At 44.8% G+C, this 14,032-nt stretch overlaps 1 protein-coding gene across 10 annotated transcripts in view; it reads left to right on the forward strand.

Annotated features, from left to right (window-relative positions):
- Nucleotides 1–14,032, forward strand: part of LRCH3 (leucine rich repeats and calponin homology domain containing 3) — a 106,265-nt gene that overhangs the window by 39,795 nt on the left and 52,438 nt on the right. For all 10 annotated transcript variants that reach the window (XR_009544785.1, XR_009544786.1, XR_009544788.1 and 7 more), the window contains exons 3-8: nt 1,435–1,561; nt 3,446–3,551; nt 6,150–6,286; nt 7,743–7,852; nt 10,599–10,692; nt 11,157–11,277. Coding sequence is in view for 5 of the 10 variants with exons in the window: in XM_060172218.1 (XP_060028201.1) it covers nt 1,435–1,561; nt 3,446–3,551; nt 6,150–6,286; nt 7,743–7,852; nt 10,599–10,692; nt 11,157–11,277 (695 nt within the window). In the remaining 5 variants the exon portion in view is untranslated. The remainder of the gene's footprint in view (nt 1–1,434; nt 1,562–3,445; nt 3,552–6,149; nt 6,287–7,742; nt 7,853–10,598; nt 10,693–11,156; nt 11,278–14,032) is intronic.

The following is a 14,032-nucleotide window of genomic DNA, read 5'->3' on the forward strand; positions in this document are numbered from 1 at the left end:
ATGAATTTTCTCCCTTGTCATACATACATTTCAGAAATACTGGGTTATTGGAAAAGTCCTGATGTATTATTTTGTTTTTCAATGCAAAAATACACCATAACTTTTCCCACAATCCAATTTATACTTCTAAAACTCATTTTCCTTTTACTTAGTTTTGGAGTTTGCTTTTTTTTAATATTTATTTATTTATTCCCTTTTGTTGCCCTTATTGTAGTTATTATTATTGTTGTTGTTATTGATGTTGTTTTGGATAGGACAGAGAAATGGAGAGAGGAGGGGAAGACAGAGAAGGGGAGAGAAAGAGAGACACCTGCAGACCTGCTTCACCACTTGTGAAGCGACTTCCCTGCAGGTGGAGAGCTGGGGGCTCGAACTGGGATCCTTACGTCAGTCCTTGTGCTTCGCACCATGTGTGCTTTACCCACTGCGCTACCGCCCGACTCCCTGCTTGTTCTTTTTTTTTTTCTTCAGTATTTTGCGATGACAAAATTAATTCTAGTAGAAAATTTTCTGTGTAAATGCTTTTCCCTTTATTTAGGACTAAGTGTCTATGGCCAAGGAGGTGATTTCAAAGAGAGAACACACACTTAGTAGGCTTGGGGCCGTGGGTTTGATTCCAGGCAATGCTCATGGCCTAGTGGTATTCTCTCTCTTTAAAAGCAGAGAGTACAGGAAGAAGTTGAAAAACAAGATTAGAAGAGAAAACACAAATAGAACCTGAACTGGAGTTGGCGTATTGCACCAAAGTAAAAGACTTTGGGGTGGGTGGGGGAGAGAATACAGGTCCAAAAAGGATGACAGAGGACCTAGTGGGGGGTGTATTCTTATGTGGAAAACTGAGAAATGTTATGTACGAACTATTTTATTGACTGTCGAATGTAAAACATTAATCCCTCAATAAAGAAATAAAAAGCAGAGCAGAGAGTAGAAATTGGGTGAGATGGGTGGTTCAGCACACACACGGCCTTGGGCTCCTTTCCTGGCAGCACGTTCATGAAAAAGAAGCCTTGAGGCAGAGAGGTTGCTCCTCACCTTCCTGTGAGGAGGCCCTAAGTCGGAGCCCCTGGCACCACCCGGGAGCTCTTTGCTTGGCATTGGTGGGAGTTCTGGTAGCAGTGAGGTGGAGCTTGGGTATTTCTCCTCCTTTCTCTTCTTTCTCTCTGAAATGAAAGAACAAAAGGCCCCAGGGAGCAGTGGAACCCTGTGGACACAGGCCCTTGGACATCAGCAATCTTTATATGGTGGGGATGAGCTCGGTGCCGTGCTGAAAATGGGAAGTTTGAGGAGTGAGGACATGGAAGCTAGAAACTGAAAGGCTGGCAGTACCCAGTTTGCCCTTTCAAGACTTTGCCAATTTACTGAACCCAGAGCATGTGGACAGACCTCTTTTCTGCAGTGGTGAACTTTGAGTCTTCTCTCTGTCCTTCTGTTTAGTCGGAACCAGCTGTCAACACTGCCAGCACATTTGTGTGACTTGCCGTTGAAAGTCTTGATTGCTAGTAATAACAAATTGGTCTCCCTTCCAGAAGAAATTGGACATCTCAGACATTTAACGGAGCTTGTAAGTCAGTATTTTGGGTTGTCCGTTAACATGTTTTTGCACTATAGTCGTGGGGGTTCTTTTGTGTGGCACAGACCATTGTAAAGGTTGTTTCTCTTTATCCTCAAGTATTGATAATGGCATGCAGGTTGGTGACACTCCAGTGGTTTGCACAGAACTGGAAGTACAAGTCTGATAGGCCCACATGGAATGGGAAAGAATACCTAATATTAGAGTCTCTCTCTCTTCTTCACCTGAGCACTGCTCAGCTCTGGCTTATGGGAGTTTGGGGAATTGAACCTGGGACTTCAAAGCCTCAGGAATGGAAGTCTTTTTGTATAACCACTAAGTCACCCCTGTCATTAAACTTATAAAGTAAAAGTTAATATTTTTTAACTGAATCTTATCAATAAGATCATTATTCTGTTTTTTGGCAAACCCATGTAAAGAAATGGTTACCACAGAGGTCATTCTTTCCTTCTCTCTTTCTTTCTTCCTTTCTCTCTTTCTTTTTTCTGCTTCTCCTCTTTCTCCTTCTCCTTTTCTTTTGCCTTACACGCTGTCTTTAGACTTGTAACTCCAGCTATAAAATAAACTATTCTTTTCTGCCTGATATATATATTTTTATATATATTTATTTATTTTCCCTTCTGTTGCCCTTGTTGTTTTTCACTGTTGTTGTAGTAGTTATTATTGTTGTTGTCATTGTGGGATAGGACAGAGAGAAATGGAGAGAGGAAGGGAAGACAGAGGGGGAGAGAAAGACAGACACCAGCAGACCTGCTTCACCACCAGTGGAGCGACTCCCCTATAGGTGGGGAGCCGGGGGCTCGAACCGGGATCCTTACACTGGTCCTTGGCTTTGTGCTTAACCCGCTGCGCTACCGCCCGACTCCCTCTGCCTGATATCTTTTAAGAAGCTTTACCTTTCCCTACTGTTTCTTGTTATTCTTCAGTACTGGCATTCTGTGCATTGAAATATTTTTTCACTTAATCACCACAATAATATTATTGAGTATTTCACAATTTTTCTATTATAGCTGAGGAAACTAACACAAAGACAGGTTAAGTTATTTGCTCCAAATTCCATGTTCCAAGTAGATTTTGAAACCAGCTTTACCTGAAGTGGGGCCAGATCTTCAATCAGAGTCCTTATACTTGGTAACATGTGCACTCAGTCAACACCAGTGTTGTAAATAATGTATTCTTTTATTCCCTCTCTTTTCATTAAAAAGATATATCCTTTGTTGGATAGAGACAAATTGAGAGGGGAGGAGGGAGATAGGGAGAGAGACAGATACCTACAGTACTGCTTCCTGGCAAAGCTTTCCCTCTGCAGGTGGGAACAGGGGACTTGAATCTACACCCTTATGCATTATAATATGAGCACTCAACTGGGTGTGCCACCTCCCAACGCCTGTTGCTTTATTCTTAAATCATCTATATTTTTTCGGCCACCCTTCTGTTAATGACTTTGTTTCTGTTTTCACCAGGGCACTGCTCAGCTCTGGCTTATGTGGTGCAGAGGCTCAATAGAGAGACTCAGGCACCAAAGTCTTTTGCATAACCATTATCCTGTCTTCTTCACCCTGCAAGATTGTGTTTTCTTTTCTTTCTTTCTTTTTTTTACCAGAGCACTGTTCAGCTCTGGCTTATGGTGGTGCAGGGGATTGAACCTGGGACTTTGGAGCCTCAGGCATGAGAGTCTATTTTATTTCTTTTAAGGATTTATTTAAATATTTATTTTTAATGCTAGACAGAGGGCAAGAGAGAGCAGAGCAGTGCTCAGCTCTGACATGTGGTGCAGGGAGCTGAACCTGAACTTCTGTACCTCAGGTGTGGGAGTCTGGCGTGCTGAGCCTCCCAGCTTGTCGGCACAGTCCTTTACTCTGCCCCTTTAAACAGGATGTGAGCTGCAACGAGATCCAAACAGTGCCTCCCCAGATTGGGGACTTAGAGGCCCTGAGAGACATCAACATGAGGAGAAATCACTTAGTGCGACTGCCGGAAGGTAAGGAATTGTCAAGTATTTGTTCTATTATTTTTTCTTTTCATTTTAAGGACTTTTTAAGATCTTGTCAGCTGGTATAACAGATAATTCAGGACATGTATGTAGAAGCTTTGGTGAGTGTAAATACCCGGAGGGTTTTAATGTGTTTCTGATAAGGGTAATCTCTGAACTCTTCTCTTTACGCCTTAACTTTTCCAAAGTTAAAATGTGTCGAGTTATAACTGATGAACTTTCTCTTCTTGAGAGCTTGTTTGGAGGTCCTAGCAGGGGAGCGCAGCTACGCGTACACCCTCGACTGAAGACCGATCCGTCTCTATTCGGGGAAGGCCGTCCTCTTCGTCCGAGCGCAGCTTCAGGAGGGATGCACATGGAGGGTGAGGGGGGGTGACACCCGCCTAGCCGGCCAGATCAGCTGAGCCAACCCTGGCAATCAGTGGGGTGACAGATGTCGCTGCCAGATCGCCCTCACATCCAAACTTTATCTTCTTTATCCTGTTCCGTTAAAGTGCTAGTTTTGCCATAGACTGTGTGGGCTTCCATTCGTCTCCACCACTCGCAGTTGCTCACACCCTGGCTTTTCATTGCCTGGGTCCCTGTTGACGGTGGTCACTGGGGAAGGGATCAGTGCTTTAACAGGCCGGAACTGGGGAAGGGATCAGTGCTTTAACAGGCCAGAACTAGGGCTGGGGAAGGGATCAGTGCTTTAACAGGCCGGAACTGGGGAAGGGATCAGTGCTTTAACAGGCCAGAACTGGGGCTGGGGAAGGGATCAGTGCTTTAACAGGCCGGAACTGGGGAAGGGATCAGTGCTTTAACAGGCTGGAACTGGGGCTGGGGAAGGGATCAGTGCTTTAACAGGCCGGAACTGGGGAAGGGATCAGTGCTTTAACAGGCTGGAACTGGGGCTGGGGAAGGGATCAGTGCTTTAACAGGCCAGAACTGGGACTGGGGAAGGGATCAGTGCTTTAACAGGCCAGAACTGGGACTGGGGAAGGGATCAGTGCTTTAACAGGCCAGAACTGGGGCTGGGATCAGTGCTTTAACAGGCCAGAACTGGGGCTGGGATCAGTGCTTTAACAGGCCGGAACTGGGGCTGGGGAAGGGATCAGTGCTTTAACAGGCCGGAACTGGGGAAGGGATCAGTGCTTTAACAGGCCAGAACTAGGGCTGGGGAAGGGATCAGTGCTTTAACAGGCTGGAACTGGGGAAGGGATCAGTGCTTTAACAGGCCAGAACTGGGGAAGGGATCAGTGCTTTAACAGGCCAGAACTAGGGCTGGGAAAGGGATCAGTGCTTTAACAGGCTGGAACTGGGGAAGGGATCAGTGCTTTAACAGGCTGGAACTGGGGCTGGGGAAGGGATCAGTGCTTTAACAGGCCGGAACTGGGGAAGGGATCAGTGCTTTAACAGGCCAGAACTAGGGCTGGGGAAGGGATCAGTGCTTTAACAGGCCGGAACTGGGGAAGGGATCAGTGCTTTAACAGGCCGGGACTGGGGAGGGGATCAGTGCTTTAACAGGCCAGAACTAGGGCTGGGAAAGGGATCAGTGCTTTAACAGGCTGGAACTGGGGAAGGGATCAGTGCTTTAACAGGCTGGAACTGGGGCTGGGGAAGGGATCAGTGCTTTAACAGGCCGGAACTGGGGAAGGGATCAGTGCTTTAACAGGCCGGGACTGGGGAGGGGATCAGTGCTTTAACAGGCTGGAACTGGGGCTGGGGGGCCTTGGCAGCTACTCACTCTTTGTAGTCATCTCTCCTGTTTGTTATCTGCCATCTTTTTCTGGTTTTAATCGCCGACTTCTGAGGCCTTCTATAGTTCTGTTAGGGGCAAACTTCTGCTTATCATTAATATTCTGATCTTAAAGCTGATAGATGTCATTTTCCTTTTTCATCAGCTAATTGCTAGAGAAAATAGAGGTAACAGTATTTATGTTAAATGCATTATTATTATTTTGCCTCCAGGGTTATTGCTGGGGCTCGGTGTCTGCACTATGAATCTACTGCTCCTGGAGGCTAATTTTTTCCCCCTTTTGTTGCCCTGGTTGTTGTTTTTTTTTTAATCGTTGTTGTGGTTATTGTTGTTGTTACTGATGTAGTTGTTATTGGACAGGACAGAGAGAAATCGAGAGAGGAGGGGAAGACAGAGGGGAGAGAAAGATAGACACCTGCAGACCTGCTTCACCGCTTATGAAGTGACCCCCCCTGCAGGTGGGGAGGCAAGGGCTTGAACTGGGATCCTTGTGCCAGTCCTTGTGCTTTGCACTATGTGCGCTTAACCTATTGCGTTACCACCCTACCCCCGATTTCCTTTAAAAATAAAATACACACACACACACATATATATGTTACTGGATAGCGACAAAGAAATTGAGAGGGGTGGGGAGGATAGGGAGAGAGAGAGAGAGACACCTGCAGCCCTGCTTCACCCCCTGCAGGTGGGGATGAAGGGCTTGAACCCAGGTCCTTATGCACTGTACTGTGAGTGCTTAACCAGGTGCACCACCACCTTGCCTCCTACATCCTCTAATTTTAAGTGGAAAGTCCTTTACAACTTGCCCAATTTTAAGATGCCAGTAATTGTTCATGTCCCTTCTACAGAGCTGGCTGAGTTGCCTTTGTTACGGCTGGACTTCTCCTGCAATAAAATCACAGCCATCCCTGTTTGTTACCGGAACCTGAGACACCTGCAGATGATTGCTCTGGAGAACAATCCGTTGCAGTCACCTCCTGCTCAGGTAGGTCTAGGCGACTTGACGTGTGTTAGGAATTTCTAACAAACAAAGGAAATTGAACTTCATTTATACGCAGTTATTTTTCTGTTGGAAATTAAGTTCCTTGAAAGTAAATCCACACATGTATATATTCTGTAGAAGCCTTGAACAAATTTCGGAATGGATGGTACATGAGAATCATTTTACTAAATTAACATTTTTTAGGTTGAAGAATCTTTTTTTTTTAAATTTAATTATGATCAACTAATCCGTTGGATAAGAGGGATACAATCCCACTGCCAGAGTTCCGTATCCCACTCCCTCCACTGGAAGCTTCCCTAGTCTTTATCCCTCTGGATCATGAACCCAGGGTCTTTATGGGGAACAGCAGGTGGAGTTCTGGCTTCTGTCATTGCTTCTCCACTGGACATGGGTGTTGGCAGGTGGGTCTACACCCCCAGCCTTTCCCTTGTAGGGTAGGGCTTGGTGAGGTCATCTGTCCATGAAGAATGTTTCACAGATCTTATTTTCTTCTTATGTCAGTGAGAGAGAAGCGGAGCTTCACTCTGGCACAGGTGGTGTTGGGGATCGAGTTCGACCTGTGCGTGTGAATCTGGCAGCTCTCCCACTGAGCTAAACAATTCCTCCGTCAAGTTGTTCCTAACAAATTTCAGCTTTTCTTCATGTGGTGTTAGTAATTTAGATGCAGTCACTGTACAGGCTGGAGGCAAGTGGGAATGCGTGCCTTTCAGTGCACCTCTTCTGAGCGTGGATTCTCAGTGACCCGTTGCTAAAATCCTAAATTTCTCATTGAGTCATTTTGACCATTTGTTTATCAGTGACTGAAATTAATTGACATTAAAGTAATTATAAGTAGCTCTACTTAGGGATTGTTGTAAGCATCTTTAGTTTATTGGTGGACTTCTAGAAGCCTCTATTGCAGTTTAAAATTTATGAAGCAGTTTCATAGTTACAGGTCAGTCTCATGGTCCTTAAAATTTGTCATAATCTCCACACATGGCAAGAAAAATATGTGTGACTTTAATACTGAATGCCCTATATTCCTTATAAAGTGTAGAATTGAAAACATAATTTTACACAATTACTGTATTCCTAAAAGTAGGAGTTGCCAGTATAATTCACAGAGAAGAAATGGTTTAACTCCCTGATTAATGCCTAATTAATAACATGATAATTTTACTTAGTTTCTTGACAGTTTCTAATCAAATTATTTGTTTGGCTTGTTAATGGAACTATATTAGTAACTGGAAAATGAAACATTTTAATGAATTAAACTGTTCATTGACAAATAATGAAATTGTGTAAGTGCTTTAAATTGTAATATTATTGTATGTGCTTGATAGAAATGCCTTCTATGTCTAGTATACATTAAGTGAAAAGTTGATTGTGTAAAAAATAAAGGGGACACATGCATTTTAAATGAGTAATGATTTGGTTGCCATTCTGTTACTTCATCTAGATATGTATAAAAGGCAAGATCCACATATTTAAATACCTGAACATGCAAGCTTGTAAGATCACGCCAGATCTGCCAGACTGTGAGAGGAGGCCCCTGGGTTTTGGTTCCTGGTGAGTGTACCCTATTCTTTCTTTGGGTGCATTCCATCAAGCAGACAGTTAAATAAATTGGACCCTGAAATCTGCCTGAGTGTCAGACTAAAGAAAACAGTCACTTTCAACACTATTATTCTCAGAAATGTTGGTATTCAGTAAAGAGTTGATTACATAGAGCCGGCAAAGTAGCACTCTTAAGTTGGGGCCTTTCAGTCTCAGTGTGCTTATCTTTTGGAGAAAATGTTTGTTTGTTGTGAAGAGTTGTCTTGCAGTTGAAGGATGTTTACTTAGCAGCAACTCCACATGCACACTGGAGGATGTTTAACAGCACACATACACACACACTCACACACTGGAGGGTTTTAACAGCACACACACACACACACACACACACACACTGGAGGATGTTTAACAGCACACACACACACACACTGGAGGGTGTTTAACAGCACACACACACACACACACACACACACACTGGAGGATGTTTAACAGCACACATACACACTCACACACTGGAGGGTTTTAACAGCACACACACACACACTGGAGGGTGTTTAACAGCACACACACACACACACACTGGAGGATGTTTAACAGCACACACACACACACACACACACACACTGGAGGATGTTTAACAGCATGCACGCACACATACACACACTGGAGGGTGTTTAACAGCACACACAGACACACACACACACACTGGAGGGTGTTTAACAGCACGCACGCACACACACACACACATACACACACACTGGAGGATGTTTAACAGCACACACACACACACACTGGAGGATGTTTAACAGCACACACACACACACACACACACTGGAGGATGTTTAACAGCACACACACACACACACACACACTGGAGGGTGTTTAACAGCACACATACACACACACACACTGGAGGGTGTTTAACAGCATGCACGCACACATACACACACTGGAGGGTGTTTAACAGCACACACAGACACACACACACACACACACACACTGGAGGGTGTTTAACAGCACACACACACACACACACACACACACACACACACACACACACACTAGAGGGTGTTTAACAGCATGCACGCACACACATACACACTGGAGGGTGTTTAACAGCACACACAGACACACACTGGAGGGTGTTTATAGACTATGATTTCCTTTTTTTAAAAAATATTTATTCCCTTTTGTTGCCCTTGTTGTTTTATTATTGTAGTTATTATTGTTGTCGTTGTTAGATAGGACAGAGAGAAATGGAGAGAGGAGGGGAAGACAGGGGGAGAGAAAGACAGACACCTGCAGACCTCCTTCACCGCCTGTGAAGTGATGCCCCCTGCAGGTGGGGTGCTGGGGGCTGGAACTGGGATCCTTCTGCTGGTCCCTGCACTTTGTGCCACCTGCGTTTAACCCGCTGCGCTACTGCCCGACTCCGTAGACTGTGATTTCTTTCCCTTCTCTCTCTTTTTTCTTTGTCTTTTATTTATTTATTTATTTTTATTTATTTATTTATTTATTTAGCGTCTCCAGGGTTATTGTTGGGGCTCAGTGCCTGCACTATGAATCCACTGCTCCTGGAGGCCATTTTTCTCCTTTTGTTGCTCTTGTCCATCGTTGTTGTGGTTATTATCATTGTTGTTGGTGATGTTGTTGTTGTTGGATAGGACAGAGAGAAATGGAGAGGAGGGGAAGACAGAAAGGGGGAGAGAAAGACAGACACCTGCAGACCTGCTTCAACACTTGCCAAGCGACTCCCCTGCAGGTGGGGAACCGGGGGATCGAACCGGGATCCCCACACTGGTCCCTGCACTTTGCGCCATGTGCACTTAACCCGCTGCACTACTACTCAGCTCCATCTGTCTCTTTCTACCTAAGGGGGAAAAGCAGTCATACCACAGCTGGGAAGCCCCAGAGAAGACCAAAAGAATTTTCCCCAGTAAATCTTGATGTGTGCATATTCATTTTAACAACTGAAGAAAGACTTGTCTCAAAGTGTTGGCTTATATTAGGCATCTCGACCTATACTTAGTGGAACAAAGTATACACAGTACTCTTTAAGATCTTAACTTCAAGACAAACGTAAAAGCATACATCATGTATATTATACATATAAACATTTAGCCTAAATGCTAAGAATTGGAGATCTAGGTGAAGAACAAAAATGAATTCCTCTTTTTTTTAAAAATTTATTTTCCCTTTTGTTGCCCTTGTTGTAGTAGTTATTATTGTTGTTGTTGTTAGGACAGAGAGAAATGGAGAGAGGAGGGGAAGACAGAAGGGGGAGAGAAAGACAGACACCTGCAGACCTGCTTCACCGCTTGTGAAGTGACTCCCCTGCAGGTAGAGAGCTGGGGGCTCGAACCTGGATCCTTTAGCCGGTCCTTGCGCTTGGCACCATGTGCACATAACCCACTGCACTACCGCCCAACTCATGAATTCCTCTTAATTACACACATCTTGCCAATTAAAACGGGACTGTCAGAAATAAAAGAACAGCTGTGAGGGTGATGGTGAGTGCTGCAGAAGCAGCTGGGCAGGGGTAATCTTGAGGCTGTATAAGTAGTGCATGAAGGGTTACTATGCTACCACATTTACTCTGCCTTAGTTTGGGGTTTAGCATATTAAGAAGTTGAATGTTTGGTGAATTCCAAACAGCTTATTTGCTAACTGCTGTGAAAACATTTATTGGTAAAGCTGTTTTGATGACTTATTTCCAGTGTTACGCCTCATGGTAACAGTTAAGGTCTGTTTCTGGCAGCCACGAAGAATTGTATTCAGGTCGCCCTTATGGAGCCCTTGATTCCGGTTTCAACAGTGTGGACAGCGGTGATAAAAGGTGGTCAGGCAATGAAGTGAGTGCTTTTCCTGTTGTGTACATTGTGATTCCTGAGGGAGAGAGAGTAGCGTGCTGACCGTCAAAGTGTCGTAACTGGATTCAGTTTGTCTTTACCTAAAATGCAGAAAAGCCAAGGAAGTCTGTAAACATCCACACTCACCCAGTCATCCAGAAATGGTGTTTCTGTTGTCTTTTCTCCCTGGCACTGAGCCCCAGAAATAACCGGTGGCAATAAAGAGGTTTTTTAATGTGAGTCTGTCATTTTTCCCCAGATCCTTTTACTGGGAGGGGTAAGGCTTTATATATAGCTGTTGACACACAAGCAGGTTCTGTGCGGCTCCCAGCCCAGCTCAGGCCCTTCTCTGCCAGCACACACTCTGTTCCCGCCCACCCCTTCCTTTCCCAGACTCCATCTTAACAAGGTTTTGAATGCTTTTCCTGTCTAGTGTTGGAAGTGAGTTTTGTCTGTTCTTCTTTAAGCCTACAGATGAGTTTTCAGATCTGCCTCTGCGAGTAGCAGAAATTACTAAGGAGCAGAGACTACGGAGAGAAAGCCAGTACCTGGAGGCTCGCGGCAGCCTGGTGGTCACAAATGGAGGAGGTAATGATGGCTCTCAGTGGTTGTAAGTGGCTGCTTCCCCATCCACTCTTCTTACTGTTTGTCTACACTGCCTTGACTCTTCTTTTAAATACTTCTGTGTCTGGGCGGTAGTGGCGCTGGGCGGTAGTGCACCCAGGTAAGCACACATATCCCCAGGCACAAGGACCAGGGTTCAAGGCCCTGTTCCCCACCTGCAGCAGGGGCACTTCACAAGCGGTGAAGCAGGTCTGCAGATATTCCTTTCTCATTCTCCCCTCTCTGTCTCCCCTTCCCTCTCAATTTCTCTCTGTCCTATCAATAAAAATAGAAAGGGAAAAGATGGCCAGCAGGAGTGGTGGGTCTGTATCGCTGGCACAGAGCCCGGGCGGCATTCAAAGCAAATGAACCGGTATTTCTTGTGCCTTGTGGTTGAATGAGATAATGGGGAAACAGCTGTTTTTCTGTTTTTTCTTTCCCTCCAGGGTTATGGCTGGGCTCACTGCCTGCACCATGAATCCACCGCTCCTGGAGGCCGTTTTTTCCCCCCTTTTTGTTGCCCTAGTTGTTGCAGCCTCGTTGCGGTTATTATTGTCATTGTTGACGTTGCTTTGTTGTTGGATAGGACAGAGAGAAATGGAGAGAGGAGGGGAAGACAGAGAGAGAGGGGAGAGACAGACAGACACCTGCAGACCTGCTTCACCAATTGTGAAGTGACTCCCCTGCAGGTGGGGAGCCGACAGCTGTTTTTCTTTAGAGTTCAATTTCAACTTTGGTTTCAAGGCTTGTAGTGAAAATACAAAGTTTCTTATTTTAATTTAATTTTCCTTTTTTTCTTTTTATTTATTCATTTTAATTATTTTATTTACTTGATGGAGATAGAGAAATTGAGAAGGGAGGAGAGAGAGAGAGAGAGGAGAGACAGAGAGACACCTGCAGCTCTGCTTCACCACTCATGAAGCTTCCCCTGCAGGTAGGGACCAGGGTTTTGAACCCGGGACCTTGCACGCTGTAATGTGTGCATTTAACCAGGTGTGCTATCACCTGCCCCCCTCTTATTTTAATTTTAGAAGGAAACTTCAAGACAGTTTACCTGGAATAGGTGGGGTTTTTTGTTTGTTTTGTTTTAACTTTTTTAATGTTTTTAATTTTTTTTTCCCTTTTGTTGCCCTAGTTGTTTTATTGTTGTAGTTATTCTGGTTGTCGTCATTGTTGGATAGGACAGAAAGAAATCAAGAGAGATGGGGAAGACAGAGAGGGGGAGAAAGACACCTACAGACCTGCTTCACCACTTATGAAGCGACTCCCCTGCAGTTTGGAGCCAGGGGCTCGAACCAGGATCCTTCAGCTGGTTCTTGTGCTTTGCGCCACCTGCACTTAACCCACTGTGCTACTGCCCAACTCCCTGTTTGTTTTGTTTTAAGATTCTTTAATTCATTAATGAAAGAAAACTAGAGCATCACTTAGGCATATGTGATGCCGGGGATGAAACTACCTCCCTGGCCATTGAAAGACTCCTTCTACCCATCCGTCTTTCCCTCCCTCCCTCCCTCCCTCCTCTTCTTCCTCCCTTCCTAAGGTTTATTTGCTAACATTAAAGAGAGAAAGAGAGAGAACCAGAGCATCACTTTGGCACATGAACTTTGTGCACCTAATTTCTTTTTTTTTTTTTTTTTTTTTTTTATTAAAGAAAGGATTAATTAACAAAACCATAGGGTAGGAGGGGTACAACTCCACACAATTCCCACCGCCCAATCTCCATATCCCACCCCCTCCCCCGATAGCTTTCCCATTCTCTATCCCTCTGGGAGCATGGACCCAGGGTCATTGAGGGTTGCAGAAGGTAGAAGGTCTGGCTTCTGTAATTGCTTCCTCGCTGAACATGGGCGTTGACTGGTCGGTCCATACTCCCAGTCTGCCTCTCTCTTTCCCTAGTAGGATGGGTCTCTGGGGAAGCTGAGCTCCAGGACACATTGGTGGTGTCTTCAATCCAGGGAAGTCTGGCCTGCATCCTGATGACACCTGGAACCTGGTGACTGAAAAGAGAGTTAACATACAAAGCCAAACAAATTGTTGAGCAATCATGGACCCAAAGCTTGGAAAAGTGGAGAGGAAGTATTAGGGAGGTACTCACTGTAAACTCTAGTATACTTCTGCTTTCTTACTTTGGTGCACCTAATTTCTAATGCAGATGCAAGCTTACAACGTCTTCATCCTTTTTCATTGTTGACATCACTAAAAATTTCATCTTTGGAGACCAGGAAATAGATCCCCCAGTAAGAGCGTGCACCTTACCATGTGCAAAGCCCTGGTGTGAAGCCCAGCACCACATGGGACACTGGACAGCACGAGGGGAAACTCCGTGGGTACCGAGTGGAGCTGAGTCACCTCCTTTCTCTGTCCTTCATACTGTTTCTCTAAAGAAAATAGTGAAAAATGGGCCTAGGAGCCCATTCTTGCCAGTGCGTTCAATTTATATTAATTACAGCTATGGAATTATTTACAAGTACGTCAGAAAATGGAGTTACAAAATAGACTTCTCCAAGTTCACTGTGCCAAGCAGTATTCACCTTTAGTCTGTAAACATCATAAAGATCATGGCTGTGGCATAGAGAGGCATCACAGGTTTAAGACCTGGAGTCAACCCTAGCGTCCCCCCACCAAAGTAACATTTGTGAAAATTTTTTTTTTTTATTTATTGGGAAGATAGGAAGAGAGACACCTGCAGCATTGCCTCACCACTCGTGAAACTTCCCCCTGCAGGTGGGGACCAGGAACT

Source organism: Erinaceus europaeus, chromosome 14 (assembly GCF_950295315.1).
Source record: "Erinaceus europaeus chromosome 14, mEriEur2.1, whole genome shotgun sequence".
Lineage (NCBI taxonomy): Eukaryota > Metazoa > Chordata > Mammalia > Eulipotyphla > Erinaceidae > Erinaceus > Erinaceus europaeus.